This window comes from Sporothrix brasiliensis (genome assembly GCF_000820605.1).
Source record: "Sporothrix brasiliensis 5110 chromosome Unknown Cont19, whole genome shotgun sequence".
Classification (NCBI taxonomy): Eukaryota; Fungi; Ascomycota; class Sordariomycetes; order Ophiostomatales; family Ophiostomataceae; genus Sporothrix; species Sporothrix brasiliensis.
In genome coordinates, this window is record NW_024467138.1 from 3,301,988 (window position 1) to 3,323,703 (window position 21,716).

General features: G+C 53.9%; 8 protein-coding genes across 8 annotated transcripts; 4 read left to right on the forward strand and 4 right to left on the reverse strand.

Moving 5' to 3' along the window:
• Nucleotides 1-783: 783 nt before the first annotated feature.
• SPBR_01073 (uncharacterized protein) lies at nucleotides 784-1,291 on the forward strand (the record flags this gene model as incomplete). The annotated part of the gene is made up of 3 exons (XM_040759391.1): nucleotides 784-970; nucleotides 1,039-1,083; nucleotides 1,158-1,291. The coding sequence occupies 3 exons, from the start codon at nucleotides 784-786 to the stop codon at nucleotides 1,289-1,291; spliced, it is 366 nt and encodes a 121-aa protein (XP_040618710.1).
• Nucleotides 1,292-2,404: 1,113 nt separating this feature from the next.
• Nucleotides 2,405-3,400, forward strand: SPBR_00845 (uncharacterized protein; the record flags this gene model as incomplete). Its single annotated transcript, XM_040759164.1, has 2 exons — nucleotides 2,405-2,432; nucleotides 2,505-3,400. The coding sequence occupies 2 exons, from the start codon at nucleotides 2,405-2,407 to the stop codon at nucleotides 3,398-3,400; spliced, it is 924 nt and encodes a 307-aa protein (XP_040618711.1).
• Nucleotides 3,401-4,149: 749 nt separating this feature from the next.
• SPBR_00138 (phosphoenolpyruvate carboxykinase (ATP)) lies at nucleotides 4,150-7,208 on the reverse strand (the record flags this gene model as incomplete). Its single annotated transcript, XM_040758458.1, has 6 exons — nucleotides 4,150-5,493; nucleotides 6,387-6,587; nucleotides 6,663-6,712; nucleotides 6,802-6,830; nucleotides 6,938-6,986; nucleotides 7,106-7,208. 6 exons carry the CDS (start codon nucleotides 7,206-7,208, stop codon nucleotides 4,150-4,152), a joined length of 1,776 nt encoding a protein of 591 aa, XP_040618712.1.
• A 5,961-nt stretch (nucleotides 7,209-13,169) lies between these two features.
• Nucleotides 13,170-13,844, reverse strand: SPBR_01005 (cell division control protein; the record flags this gene model as incomplete). The annotated part of the gene is made up of 3 exons (XM_040759324.1): nucleotides 13,170-13,224; nucleotides 13,295-13,686; nucleotides 13,740-13,844. 3 exons carry the CDS (start codon nucleotides 13,842-13,844, stop codon nucleotides 13,170-13,172), a joined length of 552 nt encoding a protein of 183 aa, XP_040618713.1.
• Nucleotides 13,845-14,612: 768 nt separating this feature from the next.
• SPBR_00248 (uncharacterized protein) lies at nucleotides 14,613-17,006 on the reverse strand (the record flags this gene model as incomplete). The annotated part of the gene is made up of 3 exons (XM_040758567.1): nucleotides 14,613-15,813; nucleotides 15,877-16,737; nucleotides 16,819-17,006. The coding sequence occupies 3 exons, from the start codon at nucleotides 17,004-17,006 to the stop codon at nucleotides 14,613-14,615; spliced, it is 2,250 nt and encodes a 749-aa protein (XP_040618714.1).
• Nucleotides 17,007-17,777: 771 nt separating this feature from the next.
• On the forward strand, nucleotides 17,778-18,266 carry SPBR_01085 (uncharacterized protein; the record flags this gene model as incomplete). The annotated part of the gene is made up of 1 exon (XM_040759403.1): nucleotides 17,778-18,266. One exon carries the CDS (start codon nucleotides 17,778-17,780, stop codon nucleotides 18,264-18,266), a length of 489 nt encoding a protein of 162 aa, XP_040618715.1.
• A 472-nt stretch (nucleotides 18,267-18,738) lies between these two features.
• SPBR_00414 (uncharacterized protein) lies at nucleotides 18,739-20,556 on the forward strand (the record flags this gene model as incomplete). Its single annotated transcript, XM_040758733.1, has 1 exon — nucleotides 18,739-20,556. One exon carries the CDS (start codon nucleotides 18,739-18,741, stop codon nucleotides 20,554-20,556), a length of 1,818 nt encoding a protein of 605 aa, XP_040618716.1.
• Nucleotides 20,557-20,777: 221 nt separating this feature from the next.
• Nucleotides 20,778-21,711, reverse strand: SPBR_00887 (uncharacterized protein; the record flags this gene model as incomplete). Its single annotated transcript, XM_040759206.1, has 2 exons — nucleotides 20,778-21,561; nucleotides 21,629-21,711. 2 exons carry the CDS (start codon nucleotides 21,709-21,711, stop codon nucleotides 20,778-20,780), a joined length of 867 nt encoding a protein of 288 aa, XP_040618717.1.
• Between the last annotated feature and the right edge of the window lie 5 nt (nucleotides 21,712-21,716).

Here is a 21,716-nt window from a genome sequence, read left to right on the forward strand (position 1 = left end):
AAGGCCTGCCCCAAGTTCACGAGGCTCGTCGTTTGTACGGATATCGTCGATCTGTGTCAAAAGGGAACCTTTGCTTGCGCGGCTCAGGCGGGCGGTGGCGGGATGAAGGGGCGCGTCGGTATCTGTGACGGACGAGTCACAGAGTCTCGTCTGCTGTTGACGGTGTAAAACGTGTTGGTCGGCGAAGGACCCGAGCAGAGCGAGAGAGTAAAAAGTCGCAGCCTCGCGTGACAAAACGCGGCATAAGATGCTTTTAAGCCGCGCAGAGATAGTGATAGAGTGCAGGTTGCTGGAGAAGAAGAGGCAGAGAGAGCTCAGAAAGAGCGCGTAGGTCAGCGATGACATACGGTGTGCGGCGTGTCATAAGAATCGCGTCCGCGCGCGGCGTGCAAAGTCGTTGTCGGGCGGTGTCGTCGACGTCGTCACCGTCACCCGTCGTGTCGACATTTTTCGGGTGTTTCGCTCTAGGCGACTTGGGGGGGCGATGGTACAACATACTGGCGCCTGTTCGGCCACCACCTGCCTCACTGAGAGAGAGGGCGTTAATGAAGGCGGTGAAGGGCGGCGAAAAGCATTTAGGAGTAACCTATTAACGCGTGCATTATGATAGCGCAAAAAACCGGCAGAAAAAAGTTGATAATGAAAAAAAATGCCGAATAAAGAAAAAAGCCAGTGGTAAAGACTAAAGGAAAGCAGGCGGAAAGCAGGACGTACGACAAGTCGATATTCATCACAACCACGCATATTTACGAGGCCGTGACTACTTCCTCTCACACAGACACAATGGCCAAGAGCGCGCGCGCGAGTTCGCGCAAGAACAACAACCAGAAGCTCAAGAAGAATGTCTTCGGCCCCGTCGAGTCGGCCCGGACGGAGCGTCTGTCCGCGAAGCTGATGGAGCTGGCAGCCCAACCGGCGCCCGTGAAGGAGGCCAAGGAGGACCCGAACGCCATGGAAGATGTTGCCGATGGTGGGTTTATCTTGCTGGGCGAATGGCAGAATTTAGAAAAGAGAGAATAACGTCTAACAAACATGCAGCGAACGAGGAGCCCACACCGAGCGACCAACTCAAGGAGGAAACCTGTAAGTTGTTTGGTCTCGCTTAGAGAAGACAGAATCCGGTCTCTGAAACAAGCAATATACTAACAGAATAGCAGCTGCCATGGAGGTCGACTCGGGAGCGATTCTCAAGAAGCCGCTCGGCAAGAAGCGCATTGAGAAGCGGAGGGCGAAGAAGGGCTCGATTGTGTTTCCCAAATACAAGGACCGGACATCCAAGAGACGCAAGTGAACGACTGAAGGAGGCACTTTATAAAGGGAACGATGGACTATGAACAGTATACACGCATAGGGATTGGACATATCAGACGACGATGACTTCAGCTGGCCGGAGGACAGGCGCAGTTTTGGTTTATTCCGAGGAGGTCGTTTTCGGCACCTGTATTTCAGCGGCCACATGGACCGAGTCTACGACAACGGCCGGATGGGATAGAAAAGCGATAGATTCTTTGAGTTGCAAATATTTGACGACATTCATGACCTTATAACGACAGGACTGCATTTAGACAATAGTGAAGTCAAGCCGAAAACCGATAATACACATAAAAAAGCAACAGAAGCTAAAGAAAGAGGCGGCGAGATAAGAGTGCCCGTTGTCGCGGGGCGAGATGTTGCCTGGTTGTCGGGCATCGGATGGATTGACTGACGTCTAGTGACGAAACCGGGGCGGCGTAGAGATATTGGCCGCTTTGTCGAGGGGCGCGCGTACCAATCGGAGAGCTCTGGTGCACCTGCGCCTCCCAAGAATGCGAAGTCGACTGCGCTTACTTTCTTTCTTAGCTTTATCCGACCCTCATTTTTCAAATTCTGCAGCTCAAATGAAGTATGACATAGATCTTCATTCGTGAAGAAACTGAGTTGCTCTTGCCAGTTGAACGTTTATCGTGGTCGCCAGGCTACTATGTCCTGAATTGGAAAGCGCTGCGCAATCCCTTAAAACCATAAGAACGTGCACGCCCTGTTTCAACCCGTCTGAAAACTAACGCCTGTTTTATCCTCAGGCCGGTAGCCAGAAGGAAATCCTCAATCGACGTACGTCCAATGTCGTATTTTATCCGACTTTTCTTAAAGAAACAATCTGCATCAATTGCCTCTTCAAAACTGGGATATTGCTTGGCAATATCATTCTAACGGAAACCATCGCATTCTTAACAGTCGCACCTGCCTAATCCAATTCGCATCCAATTGGGGTAGCTCTTCAACGAGCTCCGTCATCCATTGGTTCTCAGAGCTTTCCTTCCCGCAACAGCTTTACCATATCCCCCCCTTTTCCCCTGTTCAAGCTTCAATTCGTACATTTCTATGAAAACAGTACGCACAATGGCACCTCTAATCCCTCGCATGCATGTCTTTGAGATTGATGACCAGCCATGGTAAGCTACAGCTCACCCTTCCCTCCACCATCGTGAATAGCCACCTAACACGGGCCCAATAAAGGTTTCCAGCATGGTGTCGTGGCCGCATCCAGGCTGCATTGACTCGGGCTTGGATCATGCGTGTCCCCATTTTGCAAAGCGCCTCGCCGGCGTCTCTCGTTGCCGACGTGCTTCGACGCGAGGTGCTCGAAAAGAACGGGCAGCAGTCATCATCCGCAGCCCCCTGGATCATGATTGACTTTTGCGCCGGTGGTGGCGGACCGACGCCCAGCATCGAGCGCATCCTCAACACCAGCCAAAGCCGAAAGGACGGCAAGGCTGCCCCGACCCAGTTTGTCCTCACAGACTTGCATCCGCATGTCGAAGAGTGGGCTGCCGCCGCTGCCGCCAGCCAGCACGTCCGCTACGCGGCGCAGCCCGTGGACGCCTGCGACGCCGATCCGAAAGCCATCCTCAGCGAGGCCTTTGGGGCCGGATCGTCCACCACCCAGCCCACCACATTGGCCGACGCCCGTGTCTGTCGCCTGTTTAGCCTGGCTTTCCACCACTTTGACGACCCCCTCGCACGCGACATTCTCAAAAACACCGTCGAGACCAGCGATGGCTTCGGCATATTTGAGTTGCAGGACCGGTCCCTCAGTGCGTTTGTGACCACGCTCATCTTTGGGCTTGGCATCCTGCTGACTGCGCCCTACTACGCCTGGCGCTGGCGGTCGCCCATGACGCTCGTGTTCACATACCTGATCCCCATCCTGCCATTTGTACTCGTGTTTGACGGCTGGATGTCGATGCTGCGGACGCGGACGCCGGACGAGGTGGAGGCGCTTCTGCGGACATGTGGGGCGTCGACAGCCGACACGGACGCGTGGGATCTGCGCAGTGGCGAGGTGCAGCACCTGTGGCCGTGCGGGTACATGAAGTGGATTGTGTGCACGAAGAAGGGACCGGCTACCAAGGCTCTGTGATGGAGAATGTCAATAGTATAAGACCCTAGAGGCTGCTTATTGTTAGTGCCGCAGGAGTCATTCAAGAAACAGCAGCATGTATGGAACTTCAGGGTTTATAAAGTTTCATATATGTGGTGTCTTTTTTGTACGTATTATCGTTATTAGTGACCTTTTTACCTTACGTTGCAAATGGAATATTTCTTAAAACTACTTGAATACGTTAATACGTTCCTCGAATTAATTTTATGTATTTCTGTAGACATGTATTAAAAAAATCAAAAGACAATAGCTGACGACATCAACACTGACTTTGATACCAGCGTCATGTCGCATACTATGTTCAAGCCCGTTATACTAAGCCACAAAATATTATCCTATTTGGAGCTATGTAGCACAAACAAAGGCACGGAGTCAAGGAGTCCAAGAGAAATGAAAAGCTACACCGCTTTGCACTATATAAAAGTATGTAAAAACCACTTTCAATGGTTTAGGACAAACAAAAACTTCTTTGCGTCTTTGCACACTGCATAGCAAGGAAGCCGCCGTCTCTCGCAATTCCCGGTTTCAAATCTTCCACCACCGGTCGCACTGTATATACAGTACAAAAAAAAAAAAAAGAGAACGAGTAACAACAAGATTAAACATTGCATTTTATACCCAAGAATCCAGAACAAAGGAAAACGGAAATGAAGCAGGAACGCGAAACAGGGCGTAAACGTCGTACAAGTTCCAATAGAGAAAATCAAAAAGAGCGCGGCGAGCATCGTTTAGATGACAGGACCGGCCTTGACGACGTCGGGCGTGGCCTCGTCCGAGTATTTCTTGAAGTTCTCGATGAACAGACCACCCAGCTTGCGGACCTCGGTGTTGAAGGAGTCGGAACCAGCCGTCCAGGCAGCCTTGGGGTTGAGCAGCTCCGAGGGGACGTTGGGGCACGACTTGGGGACCTGCAGGTTGAAGACGTCGTAGTTCTCGTACTCGACCTTGGCGAGATCACCGGAGTGAATAGCGTCGAGGATGGCACGGGTGTACTTGAGGGGGCAGCGCTTGCCACCCTGGGCGAAACCCGCACCGACCCAGCCGGTGTTGAGCAGCCAGGCGTTGGCCTTGTGATGCTCGATCTTGTCGGCAAGCATCTGGGCGTAGCGCATGGGGTGCAGGGCCAGGAACGGCTGGGCGAAGCACGAAGAGAAGGTGGCCTGGGGCTCGGTGACACCGTCCTCGGTGCCGGCCATCTTGGAGGTGTAACCGGAGATGAAGTGGAACATGGTCTGGGCGCTGTTGAGCTTGGAGATGGGGGGCAGGACGCCGCGGGCGTCGCAGGTGAGAAGGATGATGTTGCTCGGGGCCGAGTTGGACAAGCAGGGGATCTTGGCGTTGGAAATGTACTCGATGGGGTACGCGCAACGGGTATTCTCGGTGAGGGTGGCATCGTCGTAATCGACAGTGCGGGTCTCGGGGTCGAAGACAACGTTCTCGAGGACGGAGCCGAAGCGGATTGCGCCAAAAATATCCGGCTCCTTCTCGGCGGATAGGCCAATGCACTTGGCGTAGCAGCCGCCCTCAATGTTGAAGACACCCTTGTCGGACCAGCAGTGCTCGTCGTCACCAATCAGGGCACGGTTGGGATCGGCAGAGAGAGTGGTCTTGCCAGTTCCGGACAGACCGAAGAAGAGGGTGACATCGCCGTTCTTGCCCTCATTGGCAGACGAGTGCAGTGTCAGGACGTTGTGCTTGATGGGCATCTCATAGAAAAGAACTGTGAAGACGCCCTTCTTCATCTCACCAGCGTACTCGGTACCGAGGATGACCATCTCCTTCTCGGCAAAGTTAATGGCGACGGAGGTACCAGAGGTCATGCCCTCGGTGTAACGGTTGGCAGGGAACGAGCCAGCGTTGTAGATGGTGTAGTCGGGATGGAAGTGCTCCAGCTCCTCCGGGGGTGGCCGGATCAGCATGTTGCGCATAAACAAGGCATGGTAGGCGCGCGCGCACACGACGCGCACGTTGATCCGGTAGCGTTCATCCCAGCCGGCGTAACCGTCAATGACGTACAGGCGGCTGCGAGTGTTCAGGTAGTCGATCGCACGCTCGCGGTTGATCTTCCAGACCTAAAGGGGAATGCAGGTTAGCACAAAAGCGGTGGTAGTATCGCGTGGTCGCGTGATGAAATAAAAAAATCACGTGGTTTGCATGTGCAAATGGTAAGAAAATGCTGGGGTTGGTGAAATGGGATCAATTGCCGGATTAGGCAAGAGGGGACAAAGGGGACCCAATGAAACAGCGTCCCTAGCTCGGTAATTGTCGCTGGGCGGGGCACGAAAAGCATGAAAAGCAACTGCCTGCACTTGGCCCGAGGATGCATCATGACGCCAGTGGCCGGGGTAGTGGGGAACCGAAGGGAATTGTCGGAAGGAGCGAGTCGATTACAGCATCAAAAGAACAGTTGCCTTGTTAGGCTGCTATTGCGACGGGTGTCTCAATCCGAGGGCAAATGTGGTCGCCAATGAGGAACATGCGATTTGTCTTGCCAACTCAGCGCAAATACGAAAGCAAGCTTCCGTGGCTGGGGAGTTTCAAAAGTCGACGTTTCCGTCCTTTCGCCTCGTATCATTTGCCTATTGCCACATGTATCGTATCGTGGGCGAACTCTCGGTTTCCACTTGGAAAAGCTGACCAAAGCTGTGCAGTACCGCAAAGGCGTTCCGAAAAAGTTTTGGGTGGGTTTTGCGAGTAGCTGCGGCTGAGAGGACGGCAATCGTCGGAGAAGGCTAAAGATGGCTCGAGGTCGTGTGATAGGACGTGACATACAACGATGTCATTCGTAGCCGAAAAGGGAAGCGCCAATGCAGGGGTGGCGTGCCACAGGTGGAAGAGGGGAGAATGACATGCGAATGCAAAATTGCATCACAGAACAAAGAAGCACAAAGGTAAAAAAACAGGAGCAGATACAGAGATCGTGGTTGCGGTAGAAACGCAATAGCTGTGATGGGGGTGTTCTTACATCAGGGGTCATAGGCTTGTTGACAGGGCCCCACCAGATGTCCTTTTCTGATGACGGCTCCTTGACAATGCGCTTGTCTGAGGGAGAGCGGCCGGTCTTCTTGCCAGAGTAGGCAGTCAGGGCACCGGTAGCCGAGATACCGGAACCCGGCTCGTAGACCAAAGCATCTTCGTAGAGGGCGGGGACTGAAGGGTGGGAAATCTGGCGAGGTTGTTAAGATCAAGTTCCGGAGTGGAACGAACACATTTGCCTTCCATGCAAGGAGATAAGACTTACAATGGCGACACGGTTGTAGTCAATGTGAGCCTGCTCATGGAGTTGCTCCTCTGTGGAATTGGTTAGCAATGAATGAACATCCGTAGACGAGTACGTCGTGTTGGTCGAATCGACAGCATCGAGGTTGGTAGTCTCATACCGATTTCAGTGTGCGGCTCCGGGTGAGGACTGCAACGGAAGCTTGTTAGCGTGTGCTATCATGGAGATACGAGGATCCCGGTCTGGAGAACAAATTTCAAGCAGACGGAGGGTAAGAGATAGAGAGTCCAACTTACGCGACACCGCTGGGGTGGAGGCTTGTCTTGTTGACGGTAGTGGTGACCACTGTTGGAGAGAGAGTTAGAAGCCAGTGACGACGGCAAGGATGGGGCAATGCGATGAGCAAGACAGACGACAAGTCGAAGAGATGGAAGCTTCAGAGAACCATCACGTTGGCCACGTACTTTTTTCCTGGATGTTGGGATGATTGCGGGAGAGGATCTTGGATTGAGGGCCTTTGACGGTCGGATCAATGTAGGGAGAAGAGGTGCGATGAACGGGATCCATGGTTTATATATAACCAGCTTCTGACGAGTGAAGACGGAGTAGAAAGAAAACGGAAGCAACGAGATAACTTCGGGTCGGCTAACTGTTGGTTTGTTGTGTCTTTGTTTTCGTTCTTCGGCAACTAGCTTTCGACGGTGTGGGTAACGGGAAGGTGGAGGAGAAAGGGGAGGGGGGGGTATGTAAAGAAGGATGTATTGAGACGTCCAAAGGACCCGTAGTGGGAGGCTCTTGGCTGTTTAGGGCGTAGTGAGGGAGGGCGAAAGTACAACAAGGGGGCGGGGAGAGCACAAGCGACAGGGCAAAGCTCGACGAGGAAAAATGATGCAAAGAGGAGAGCAGGAAAAGCACAGCAGTGTCGACTGTTAGTGCCGTGTTAGTGGCAGGGATGTCTTCAAAACGGCGAGAACGTAAAGTAGACGAATGTCGAAAAGGATGGAGAGTCTTGCAGAAGTGACAAGAGACAAGAGTGGAGAGTTTATTTGGAGCGGAAAGAAGAAGGTCGTGAAAGAGAAACGAAGAGGTGGAAGAATTGATCACAGGTTGCAGAGGCAACAAGCAAAAGGAACGATGAGGGCACAAAGAGGAAAGAGAGGGCAACAGCGGATATCTGCTGGTTGCTCTTGCAGTTTGCTCGGGAGCTTTTGAAGTTTGATTGAATTGAATTGTCGGCTACGAAGGAAAGAGCAATCGTGTAGTCAATAAACTGGAGCTTAGTCCGGCTTTATACTAACTTGACTTGAGGTTTGACTAACCGCACGCCCCTATTTGTCCGCACCTTGCTCGTGGAATCCCACCGTCTTCCCTGCTTTTTGGTGAGCACCCACCATTGTCGTAACTGATTGATGTTGCTAAAATCTGAGAAGAAAGAAATCGAGCCAAACAAACGCCACCAAAAGCACCAAGGAAGCTGGGGTCAGCCTAACCCATGGAGGATCAACCCGGGGGCGACTACAGTCACGAATTCTTTTCGGAGCCAGATGCTCTACCAAACTACACCCACACAGCCAAAGCCACCGAGAAACGTTTCTAAACATGGAAAGCACGATAATAATGAGGAGGAATGGGTGACCAGAGTCGAGCATAATTCTCAATGGCACGGTGGAGCGCCGTACGTTTGGATTCGGTGAGCCTTTGGAACGGTTCCGGGCCCTTGTTCGCCCCGTTCGATTTCTTGGCCCAGTGTGGTAGCTCCCGGAGTCTCCTTTCGGTACAGTCTACGGCGATGGAGACGCGGCTGCACGTTCACGATGACTTCGACTGTTGCCCGGTACATCAAAAGTGCCGGGTATATGGAAGATAATTGTATTGTAAGTGAATGTGCCATTTTGTACACTTTCGGATGTAGTTTCAGTATGAGCAAATAAAACAGAACGCGAAAGAGAAAGGAAAAAGAGAAGTACAAAGAAATGAAGGCATTCGGGCAGATGCGGCTTTGAAGCTTGGGGCACATCGTGAAAATGCTCACTGACCAATAAATGACGATTATGAATGCGGCGCTGCCTTGTACGGAGAGTGATCAGCGGAGACTGATGGCGTAGTTCTTTGTGCGTAAAAATACACCAACAGACCAGTTGCAATGTCCAGCGACAGCCTCGCGGCGGTCCACTGCGTAAATACGAGCAAACTAATTGATGGTTCTGAATCACTATGGAGAGGTGGTCAACGAGGGGTGATTAGACAGAGAAGTAATACAAAAGCAGACGTCGAATAAGAAACACGAAATGAAAACATTTGAAAATTATTTTGAGGTCAATTGCCTTGGTCCCGATGCTGTTGATGTCACCAAAGAGGCGTGAGCCATGTGACGCAGCAAATCAGACGCCGGCAAGGCCAGGTCTTGAAATTGTGGCTCGCTTGTGATCGCCACCTAAATGTCTCTGGAACGTGGTAATAGCTGGAAGATTGCGAATTGACGTTCTCGTTTTCTGCAGCATGATGCTATCTACGCAATGAGAGCCATAAAAGACAGACCAGTGTAGCTAGGAAGAAATCTCGCGCTGTGGAAGCTGGAGGCAGCCGGTATTCCAGGCTCGTAGTGAGCCGTGATTGACTCCCGGAACCATTGACGGCTGCCACGACAATTTGGGAGAGGAAGGGGGTATGCTCAGCCTTAGGGTGTATTGGCTCGGCAAAGGTGCGGGCGAGATCATTAAACTTGGCGTATCTGGGGGAATGAGTCCAGGCGAGGCCATTGGGGCGAAGTTATTAGTTGGTCATTCGGCTAGCCAGGGTGTGGACTACCAATACAGTACCCTGCGATATGACTTGCACGTACGTATGGTTTTTTTCAGGTGCTTTTTCCTTCCAACAGTGACTGAACTCGTTTTCTTTTCAATATCGCCAAGCTAGTTTCTTTGACAACTTTGGGCTGTGCAGGGGTACAGAGTTGAGTGTTTGCTCAAAACAAAAGATAGGAACAAGTCGGGGAATAGCGAGAGCCAATCGCAGAAGTTCTGCGAAACCTTCACACACGCCGCACGGAGACTCCGCGCGGATCACCGTCCACGGAGGCAGTTCAGTAACAAACCAAGACGTCTGTGACGCTCCGTATTTGGTGCGCCAATGTATGTGTAACTGTTGACAGGATCTCCTGCACACATCCTGTCATCGACACGTCTTGTCACCATCGCTGTCTTTGTCATTGTCGTCTTGGCGAATTCGTCCCGCGGATAGGACTGAAGAAAAGACGACATACGCAGCAACTACCAAGACATCCAGGCACCTACGAAAGGGAATATGCGTGAACCTGTCTGAATATGTCAACGACAGAACGATGTACCGAAGACGGCACGACCAGTTCAACCGCCGTCAAAAAAAGAGGCAGCTTCTGGGTCCAACGTAGTCCAGACATTACACGCCCCTCCCTTGTTGTTCCCCTGTTCCCCTGTCCCCCTGTTCCCCTGTACTTTGTCGTTTGTTGTCTCTTTAGCCCCATTGATGATGCACGACGGCCACTTGCTTTTGCTGTCGCGATGGCTTTCCTTTGCCAGCACCTGAGCACCAACAACAGACCGAAAACAGCAGAAAACAGCACGAGCAACGGTCTGTCTAGGCCCAGAACTTTTTGTGGTCCACTCCCCACCGTAGCCACCAGGGACGAGTAAGAAATGTTCTGTTGCTATCGACTTGCCTATTTCACTTTCGAGATTGCACAGCCAGTCCCGACCCTTCCCGAGCCTTCTCCAGGGAATGGCGGCCTTACGTAAATCCAGGCGGTGTTGTCCCCAGAACGCAGGTCATCCACCGCCCCAGCGCCCACCGCCAGGGCCCGCGACGCAGCCAACCCCACACACACGCCCCATCGTGACCTCGACGGTTTGGGCGCCTTGTGGACCGTATGGCTGAAAATAGTAGTAAGTAGCAGGCATTGTCACACCGAAAAGTCTGGAAAATGACCAAAAATGAGAAAAGAGCGGCAGGTGAGCACAGGAACCGGTGCAGAGATTTTTGCCCGTGCAAAATTACGCAGTACGGCGGCTTAGAACGAAAAACAGTAAAATAACGATTTGCTGAACATGTGATGTTGTTTTATGCGGTCAGGGGTAACAGGAACAGCAAAGACACGAGGTTAAGGAATGCGCTGCAGCCCAGCTGAAGACCATCGTGACTGAACGGGACAAATTCGTACCTAAAATAGGTCAAACTGTAAAAGAGGAAGAAATATCCGAAGCTCAACCAGACACAGCAGAGGCTACAAGACACGAGATATAGCTTAAGAAACAAAAATATACACAATATATCCCTGACGATCGAACTACCGGGGCGAAGAAGCAGAAGACGGCGACGTCTAAGGCATCCTACGAAGGATTGGATATTTACATTGGGATGTCTCTTCGTCACCTTATCTTCTCGTTGGCTGTTCTTGTTGTTGATATCGGTGGCAGGCAACCGTTGCATACTACTGTCCATTATTTGCCGTCTTGTCGATCCGGCTATCTACTTTTGATTATCCCATATTTCTGGGTTTGGGCTTTACTTTCTTGCCCTTTTCTTCTTTCGCGATTCTTCGTTCCGCTGTAATTACGTCGTTCTCGTCACCAGTTGGGACATATCCTGAGACAAATCGAGACAGCGTGGATACTTGGCTCTCTGCTGACTGACGCACAGTGCCACAAGTACCCCGTTTTTGCAGGCGGGACACGAAAACTTCTCGGAACAAAAAGGGCAGGTGTCCCCCTTGCACGATCTTTCCTTTCCACAATGGCCTCATGCACGCAACCCTCCGGAACCCATTCGCTCCCACGCCTTCCCCACAAAATGCAACTTCCAGCTTATGGCGACTTCTGTTCCGGCTGTGGACCCACATTTGTCCCGTCTGTATCCGCCTGCCGTTTTCCTCTCGCCGCCCTTCCCTCCTTCGTACCTATTCCCACTTCCCTTCGGCCGCCAACCGTTCGAGACCGGGGCAAAACGTAAGGCCTGTGTGTCTGTGTGGTTTCTGCGCACCGGTTGGTACCATGCGCGCTGTGGCTCGTTGATAAAAAGAAGCAAAAATGTAATGAAATTTCTGGAAAGTCGTGTAGATAGAAATAGGTGCGCCTCATCCGTCAGAGAATAAACGACACAAAAATTCAGAGAAACGTGAGCACAGCTATCACCACAATGACACCCACCGGCGTGAGCATCGGCATTTTCCCAAGGCACGCCGGCTTTCGGCCGTCGACCAAACGTGCATGGGCCAGGCAGGCCAGGAAGCCAGCGCCGTCAGGAACAGGCCAAGGGGTACAGGCATGTGTCTTGGACTCGACGGGCTCCACACACCTACTACGCTGACCCAAGACACCACGACCGCCCGACCGCCCGACCGCCCGCGCCACCATCTCGCATCGGACGTGCGTTTGCCCAATCCCTCCGTTATCTTTTCCTTTCTTGGCTCCATTCCCTTTCATTCTTTCATGTTATTTCCCCTCTTACACTTTGATGCCTTTCCCGACTTCAGCCGAGCCCTTGGAAGGGAAATTGGTCCCGAGATGGTTTCGGAACTGGCCCATGCAAAAGAAAAGAGGAAACAGCACAAGATGAGAGACTGTGCGTTGGCCGTTTCGGCAGTCTGCTCCAATGAGCGTCCTCGCATGGTCCCCGAGCCCAGGCGGTCTTGGCACCGTCCTGGAACGGTGAACGAGCCGATAAGATGCAGAGGGAAGATTTATTGGCTGGCGGAAAAGAAGAGGGTACATGAATCACGCCAAGTAGTGAGGTTTTTGGGCACCTCTCACGGTAGGCACATTTACGCAGGCTGGAAATAATATGCGCCTGGGCTGTCAACCTTACGCCCGAATATTCCATACACATTTTCCGAGCGTACATCTTGTAGATCCTTCATGTCGAGGATCCGCTAAAGAGTAAGCCGATACGCCTTCACAATGGCACACGAAGCAAGAGGACACTTATATATATGCAAGTGGAAGACACGCAATCGTATGAAGATATGTTATCGTGCAGCCACAAGGAGGCCTGCATGATACGTGATCGTTTACGTGACGGCCACCAATCAAGTCGTGAATGCACTGAGGAGAAGGGAGGCCAACCAAGTAGCATTCGGAAGATGCAGGCCAAGAGGTACAGGACGCAACATGAAGAAGAAAATAATGGAGACTGGGCAACGCAAGGACAACTAGGCGGATATGGGGGACAACGCAGGATCCAAATTCCATTTTGTATCCGGGTATTCTAAAGTTGATAAATGAGGTACAAAAAAAAGCACTACAAAACAAGAACCAAAAACATCCTAAACTATGAGGCAACAAAAGAAAATACGAGAACAAGAAAGCAAAAGCACGCGCCCACATAGCGGCTATGCCTCTCCGGGTTGCTAGGTTGCTTGTTGCTTGTGCATGCCACATCGAATACCACGTCTCACACCACTATAGGTGTCCCGTCCTCCCTTCCAGCCAACGTTCGTCCCTTTGTCAGGCCGTTCGTTTCGTTTCTTGTCTTTCGCGTCGCGTTTGATGAAACTTGTCATGCTTGTCGTTTGGCCATCATGATCTTGACAAACTCTTCCTCGTTGACGCCCCTGTTGGTTTGGGTTTGGTTAGCATGGTCTTGTTTTGGGTTTTCAGGGAGAGTAAGCCGTGTGGTCGTACCCTTTGCCCTCTGCGTCAAACTCGCGGATCATCGCCGCCAACTCCGTCTCCTCCATCGACTGTCCAATCTCCTTCATCACTCGCCGCAGGTCCTCGACGGTAATCACCCCCTTGCCGTCCGTGTCAAATAGCCGGTAGGCCCGGCGGCACTCGGCATCTGGATCCCGCTCTGCCATCAGCTTGCCTGCAATGCCCTGGAACACGGGCAATGTGAACTCGCGCCAGATGGGCGCGCACTCCTTGTCGCGGGGCCAGGCGGCAGGCGGCTGGGCGAATTTGGTGAGGTAGGGAAAGGTCTCCTGCTTGGGCAGGTCGAAGCCGAGGGCACGGAGGCTGAAGCGGAACTCGTGGTAATCGATGCGGGCGTCCTTGTCGGCGTCAAATACAGTGAACTAGGAAGGGTCAGCAGGAATAAAGCGTAGAGGGGACGGAACTTGAGCCGTACTGCTTCTGTGATCTGATTCCGCTGGTCTTCCGTCAGGCGGTGGAACTCGTCACGCGATGGTTGTTGGTAGGCCGGTTCCTTGCCGGCGGCCCGCGACGCCATCATTGTGCTTGGTAGAAAAGAGGAGTAGGAGGAGGAGGAGGAGGAAGCGGGGTATAGTAGAGAGTGTACAACTCTTCTCCTCTCGCGCGACTGTACGAGTTGGTGATGTTTGTTGTAGAGCTTCACCCTCTTGGTGTGATCGTTGTAGGTCGTATTTTTTCTGGGGAAGGGGAGCCCGTCGAATTCGCAGCAAAGTGCAGGTCGTGTTCGTTATCCGTATCGTTTTTCGTTGGCTGTTATCTCGTTGAGTTACGCCGTAAAGCGCAAGGGTCGTGAGTTAAGGTTGGTCATGTCTCCAAAGCTTTTCTTGTCGACCCTCAGACGCGTTGAAAACGCGCGCCAACTGGTTAGAGCTTCCGTTTTCAGCGCCTTGTGCCTGGCCCCGCAACGCGTAAAGTGCCTGCAGGCACTTTACACCCATTCGCCGCAAATGCACTCGTCTGGTCCCGAAATGGGTTAGCTCCACCTGTCTTCATCACAAACGGCGTCAATATTGCTTGGAACATGTTTTCTGTTTCCGAAATCATCAAAAGGATATGCATTGCTGTATTTCCCAGTCATGAAGACCTAAATTATGAATTGAGAAGCCACGTGATTTGGTCTAAGAATCAATGGTCATACTTGTCGATTTGGCAAGAGCGCCGGATTCACGGTCGGTTCCTTCCCATAAGAGGCGCTTGAATGCTCAAGAGGAAGGTGCGTATGAGCTGTTTTTACAAAATGTCATCGATCAATATATACAGATACAGACACTACGAAACTCTATCCACCCTAGTTGTCCAGAACCATGCCCTGGGCGTTCCAGTCCGTGTTCCAGTCGTTATTTGAGTCGAGCAGGGTCCCAAAGTCGAGATTTGTCGGCCCATATGCCATGTCACTCGGCCACTTCCAGTTGGTACTATTGTAGCCGTCTTGTGGCAGCTCGCCCGGCATTGGTCCAAACGTCAGCGGCACATCCTCGTCGACACCGGCCGCCGTCGCCGACTCGACCCATTCCTCGATCTTGCTCCGCTTGATACGCATCTGGTCCCCCGCCGCGTCCCATGTGTCGTTCTTCCACTCGCCACCCTGTGCCGCGGTGATCTCCACCCGGGCCGACTCACAACGTGCGGCGATGGCCGCTGCGATGCCTAAGACGTCAAGCCGCAGGTCTTGCCGTTCATAGACGGCGGCACGGATCATGTCGATGGAGGCCTGGGCGGCGACCGTGACGGCGTCTGACAGAGCGGTGGGCCGTTTGGGGATGTCGAGAGTCGGGCAGGAGGGGATGCCCATGAAGGCAGGAAATCGGCGCCGGGGCACGTACGGCTCGGATGCGGGGGATGACCCAGATCCGGAGGGAGTAGTGGGTGTGGATCCGGACGAGAGCGAGGCAGTTGAGGCGAGCAGAGGGCAGGACACGAAGGACGTGGACGACAGTCGGACGGCGCTGGGTCCGGCGAGACGCGCCCACAGGACGAGGTGGCGCGATGTGTGGACAACCATGGAGCACGCGGGCTGCGGGAGGTAGAAGTAGGAGCATACGGGAATGGTGAGCCATTCGGCAAACCACATCTTGAGGGTGTCGGTGAAGCGTGTGAACAGGTCGAGGGGGTTCAAGCTGGGGTCGGCAAGGTAGTGCTCCTCGGACAAAAGCGGGGCAAAGAGGGCGAGACGGGAACTGTGGAAGTGGCAGTTAAGCAGGGGGTGCATTTTGAGGTGCGCGGGTAGGCCGCCACGGAGACGGTCGAGCTGGGCCTGTAATGCTTCGATATATACGATGGGCGACATGCGAGGAACACCAGGCAGTTCGTCCAACATCTGGTCACGGTTGTGGAAGTGCGAGATGGTCTCGGTGAGGTTCTGGATGCGGATGAGCTCGACGACAAGCTGATCCGACTTGTATTCGGCATTCTTCTCGAGCTCCTTGACACACTGGTCAATGTACTTTGTGTACCGCGTGGACCCCATTTGCTTTACCACCGAACAGGCACTATTGGCATTAGTAAAGCCGAGGACAGCAGCGGTTGCATTCTGGAGGGGACATGAGGCTTACTTTGAGTTGATGTACCACACACCGACGAGGGCACGGCGCTCCTCGTTGGTCCTCTCCACCGCCACATTGTCGGATGCATGCGACACTACCTCGCTCGGGTTCCGTTGAATGACCCGCGGCTGGCATATTCCATCGTCATCGGCGTTTGTGCCATTGGACTGCGGTGGTACGTTCAGGCCCATGTCGCCGACGAGACTGAGGGCGAGATGGGCAAGGTTGTTGAAGTGCGCATGGCTCATGCAAAAGTAATGATAGTAGCCCAGGAACACAATGATGCCCTGCAGCAGGTCTATGGAACGTTCGGAGCGCATCAACATGGCGTCGCCAATGTGCTTGATGACGGCGCGGCTCTGGCCCCACATCGATCGCAGATGGCGGACCGACGACACCATGCGGATGACCTGCATCAAAAAGGGTCGCTTGGCTGCCATCTCCTGGGCTGTCGTGCCAGGCGGGACGATGACGAAGGGAAACTTGGACGACAACTGGTTGACATAGATGCTCAGCAACACCTCGTCCGACTCGTGTGGGACAAGATCGGCCTTTGAAACCGGCACACGGCATGTGCAGTGCGGCGATACCTGTGGTGCGCCAGGAGGTTGTGGCAGGCCGAAGCCGCCGTCCAAATGGACGTGTGGTTCGCCAGATTCGGGCGGCGAAGGCGGCGAAGACGGCGAAGACGGCGAAGCCTGCTGTAGAGTGCCGCCCCTGGTGCTGGAAGCTGTTGTCGCAGACACAGAAACGGCGCTTTCAGCGGAGAGGGCAGCTTCCGCTGCGGCAACAACGTCGCTCTTTTCAGAACTCGCCGAGGACATGGCCTGGATCAAGCTGTTGAGCCGCTCTTCCAGCTGGGCCGTTCTCCTGCGATGGGCATGGTTAGTAGAACGTATCAGGAAGCGTACATAAAAGCGTGGACACCGGCAAAGCCTCATGCAAGCATACGAAGGCTTCGCTTGCCGCTTTTTGCGCGGCTTCTGCGCCTGGCTAAAACAATCTTTGGCGAGGCTCTGGCAGCGGTCACAGCTAGCACTGGGCTCGTCACGGTTGCGGATGCAGCGCGTCTTGGCCGCAGCACACGGCGCGCATGCCTCGCCCCATTTGGAGCTGCGCGCGGCTCTCTGTCGCTCCATGTGTGCGTGTATTGTACGTGTGTGGTGAGGGTGTAGTTGGTGCTCTGTGGTGCGCCAGTAGTGTGCCCCAGCAGGCGGGTCTCAGCGAGATACTATCCCGAAGCGGCGTTTGTTTGATAGTTTGCTTTCCTCGGAATGTTTGCAGTCTGGAAAATTTCAGCTAATTTCCTTCTAACTATGTAAAGAGGAGAGAAAAGAAAAACACATAAAAGGAAAAGAAATGAAGGAAGGCAGTTAAGGACGAGGGTTGTCGTCTTGTCTCCAAACAACGTCTAAGTTGATCAGCTGAATGACAAAGGTCGGAATTTATGGATATTCCCGGGGCTGTGCAATTGGCTCTAAGCCTTGTCGGAATTTTCCATAAATTCCGTGGAAGCAATAATGTTCCATAGCAATACGCGGCAATAAGCGACGAGGACGGCAAGGCTGGTAGGACTGGAACTCTGCGTGTTTGCACATCCACGGCATTGCATAGTGAGCAAACATGCCGAACGGTCAGATGCTGATTTTAAACATCCCGATACAAGATGCTTCCACGATATCCGAGAGACGTGCCAAAAAGAATCAAGAGTTGCAAAAGAAAAGTCTTATTTAAAGGTCGTGTCCCGATAAACTGTAGAGTAGGCTCGAAAGACATGAACATAAATTAAAACAACAGCACTTTGCATAGTAAACATACAACTTTCTATTTTTCATATTATTTTATTTTTATTTTGGCCTATATTCGGCTCTTCACGTCATTACTTCTTGCTTCAATCTGCACTGCCCAACATGGCCGTTCCTTTCCTCCTCTCCGGACTCACTACGCGCGAAGCCATCATTGACGCCATGACCCGCGCCCTCGTCGCCCTTGACCACAACCACGTTGAGCTCTTCAACTCAGCCTGGGCCGGCGAGGATGTCGTGGCGCAGATCGGCGTCGACGACGACAAAAAGGTCCTGCCCAACCTGTCCGTCATTCGCAAGGCCGTCTTTGACCGTGTCGGTCCCATGGACACCACGCACAGCTTCACCACCCCGCGCGTCGACGTCCACGAAGGCGCCGACACGGCCGTGCTGACGACCGTGTCGCTGGCCCAGCATTGTCCCGCGGGCCGTGGCAAGGAACCCGACGGGCCGAAGTACCTGGTGGGCGGCGAGTACACGGTGGACATGGTCCGGGACGCTGCCGACGGTGCATGGAAGATTAAGAAGTGGATCCTGAAGATCAACTGGGCGCAGGGCGATGCCTCGATCTTGGACGGACCCCCGCCATCGTGAGAGACGGGAGATCGCAGGTTGATGTCTTCTTGTTTCGATGTCGAGTCTTGGATTGGCAGTTTCCGATGCCCTTTTTTTATCCCATCAACTTGATTATACAGTTAGCACATTTAGCAAATATAAATTATGAGAGGGACAATGTGAGCTAATAGAGACTATCAAGGCGTATTTCGTGTGCCTTTGACTTGGTTGTGAGAACATATCGTTCAATGCCAAATTTCTGAACTACGAAGTATTGAGAAAATAGACTCCACAAATCGAGTGCCGTAAGTATCCTTAGCGGGTTTCGGGCAGTGTGCCACCTAAATACAAGCTTATCTAGCGCTCAAGCGCGTTATCGCTTATCAGCCTCGCCTGCAATCGATAAGACTTTTTTTCCTGGTCTGCAAGAAGCGCAAAGCGAGCTCCGGAAGATGACAACTACACGCATCCTCCTTCCTTCCACAATCCCTCGACACTCCCCTCCTTAGTGATGTTAAAACGAAAGAGACCCGACGGCAGACCGCCGGCGAAGGGCAGCAACGGCGCAAACAAAAGCCACATTCGCAACAAACCACCTCCCTCCGTTGCCGCGGCCGCCTCAAAACCCCAACCCGAAAAGGCCGTCAGCGCCTTTGAGGCTAGCTACACCGATGTCCTGCGCATGCTGAAAAAGGCTCGTGGCTTCGAGCGCCAGCGCCTGGTCCGGCGCATCACCGAGGAGAAGATGCAGTCCAAGGCGGGGAAGAAGAGCAAGGGCAAGAAAACCAAAAAGTCCGCAGCGGCCAACGTCAACGGTGACGACGACGGCGACACGGACCAACGCAGCGAGAGGCTGCAGCGCCTTGAGCGCGAGGTCGAGGTCCTGAAAACCCTCGACTACGAAGTCACGGCGCGCGTACACCTGGCCAATGCCATGCTGCGCACACGCGGCTTGGCCGACGCTCCCGGCCCGCTGGGCGCGCACCTCCAGCTCGCGTCCGAGGTGCTGTCGCAGCGCACCAAGGCGTACCGAACGGACGACATTCACAACGTGACGAGTGCACTGTACAACAGGCCATTTGTGCGGGATGCGGTTGCCAAGGCGGTGGCGGGGATGTGCCAGTTGCTGGGGCTGCCGCCACCGGAGAAGAATGTATCGCGTGTTCGGAAGCAGAGCAAGGAGGAGGAGGAGGAGGAAGAGAAAGACGGCGTGGACGATGACACGCGGCGACATACACAAGCCAATACACCAAAAGACAAGACAATAGCTTGGAGAAGCGAAAACAGCGAGGACGAAGAGGCTGACGACGCCAATGACGAAGATACGGAAGACAATATGGAGTATAATGAGGCGGACGACAAGGCTATTGAGCGCGAGCTGGCCAAGTTCGAGTCTAGGCTCGGTAGCGACGAGGACGATGACGAGGATGAAAACGACGAAAATGACAGCGAAGACGACGGTCTTGGCAGCGGGTCGGACGATGACAGTGACGGGGACCTTGACGACGACGTTGTCGTGGCCAAGCTTCGCGCAAAGTACGCGGCGGCCGTGGCCAAGGGTCTCTGGCAGGACGACGACAGGGACCGCGACGATTTCAGTGGCGAAGACAGTGATGGCGCGGACTTTGAAGAAGAGGAAGAGGAACAAGGAGAAGAAGGAGAAGAAGAAGAGGAGTTTGGCGGATTCTCTGATGACAACCAGGTGGACGACGAAAGTGAGAGCGAAAGCGACGAAGACCTCCGGCCACGGAAACGAAAAGCAACGTCCGCCACAACATCCGACGGCACCTCCCACTTCCTGCCCTCGCTCATGGGCGGTTACGTCTCCGACGGCGGTGACGACGCGGATGGCGTGGCCGACGACGAAGAGGCGACGGCCCGTATGCTCGGTGGCCCCCGCAAGAACCGGCGCGGACAGCGCGCGCGGCAGGCCATCTGGGAGAAGAAATACAAACAGCTCGCAAAACACGTGCTGGAGCAGGAGAAGAAGGGCAAGGATGCTGGCGGCAAAGACAAAAAGGCCAACAAAAACGGCAAGCAAAAGGACAGCGGCGGCGGCTGGGACGCCAAGCGCGGTGCCGTGGACGCCAGCGACAAGCCACGCTGGCTGCGGCGCAAGATGGGCTTGCTGGGCCGTGTTGGTCCGGTTGGTGGCGGTGGCAAGGGTGCAGGCAGCAACGCCACGCCGCCTGCCGGTGCCAAGAAGGAAAACCCGAATGCCAATGCCCAGGTATCGGGCACTCTGCATCCCAGTTGGGAGGCGGCACGCAAGGCCAAGGACAAGGCACAGACAGCAGCGTTTGAGGGCAAGAAGATTGTGTTTGATTGAGGCAGCCGAGATTGCGCATGTATACAGGTTTATTATAGCATGGAGTAATATCGCATCACATATCCAAGGATCGATCTGTTTAGGGGAAAGGAGTTTTTGCAATGCGTTCATATTATTATCCCTTGCATTTTCAGCTACCTAAGAATTGACTCAAACGATGGAGATAAACAAATTGAAAGGAAACTGCATCATACTGTCATCCCAGACGCGCCATCCGTGCCTTACGACTTGGGGGCAGTCGGGGGAGGGTCGAACTTGGGAGCGTTCGAGGGCACCGGTGCGCCCGTAGTGCCAGTCGGAGCCGCGCCGGCGTCAGAGACGACAGGGGCGGCCGTGGAACCAGAAGCAGTCGCATCGGTGCCGGCCGGCGCCTTCTTCTCCTCGCCAAAGATCTTGTTCAGACCGGCCGCCTTGTAGGCGCTGCCGCCGTGCTCCTCCTTCTTGATGTCCGCCAGACGGCGCGCCTCGGCGTGGATGTCCTGCACCTGGCGCTGGCCCTGCGTGTAAAAGTCGACGATGCGGCGGCCCGTGGGCGTGTTGGAGGCCTTCTCAAAGTACGAGCTGAGGCCCGTCAGCAGGCCGTTGGCACGGTGGCTGATGCCGTACGACTGGTCGGCCGACTTGGCGCGGTCGGTGGCGTGGTACTTGGAGTCCAGGTTGTTGAGCGTGGTGGCAAAGCGCGAGCTGACGCCGTGCTTGTGGTCAAGCTCAATGGCGCGCTGGAGGGCAGCATCGCCAATGACGTAGCCGTGGGCCAGGTACTCGGCAAAGATGCGGGCGCGGGGCTTCTCCTCCTGGGTCAGCTCGTCCGAGTCGCGCTGCTGTGGCTCGGCATGGCCGGCCTCATCGTCGGCATGCGAGCCGCCCGTCACAGTGATGTGGTTGGTGCCGAGCTGCGTGTTGTTGAGGAGCAGCGCCGTCTTGGCGGCGGTGTCCTTCTCAAAAGTCACAGTGGCAGATTTGGACTCGCCATCAGGCGACACCTGGATATCGGTTATCTTGCCGCTGTGATGCGTTAGTAGGACGATGAGAAACAAGCAGCAAGAGCTTGGAGGGAAAGGGCGGGAATTACCAGAAGCTGAAGAAGTCCTTGATCTCCTTGTCGGTGGTCGCAGATGCGACGTTCTTCACCTGGACGACATTGGCCTTCGACATTGTGT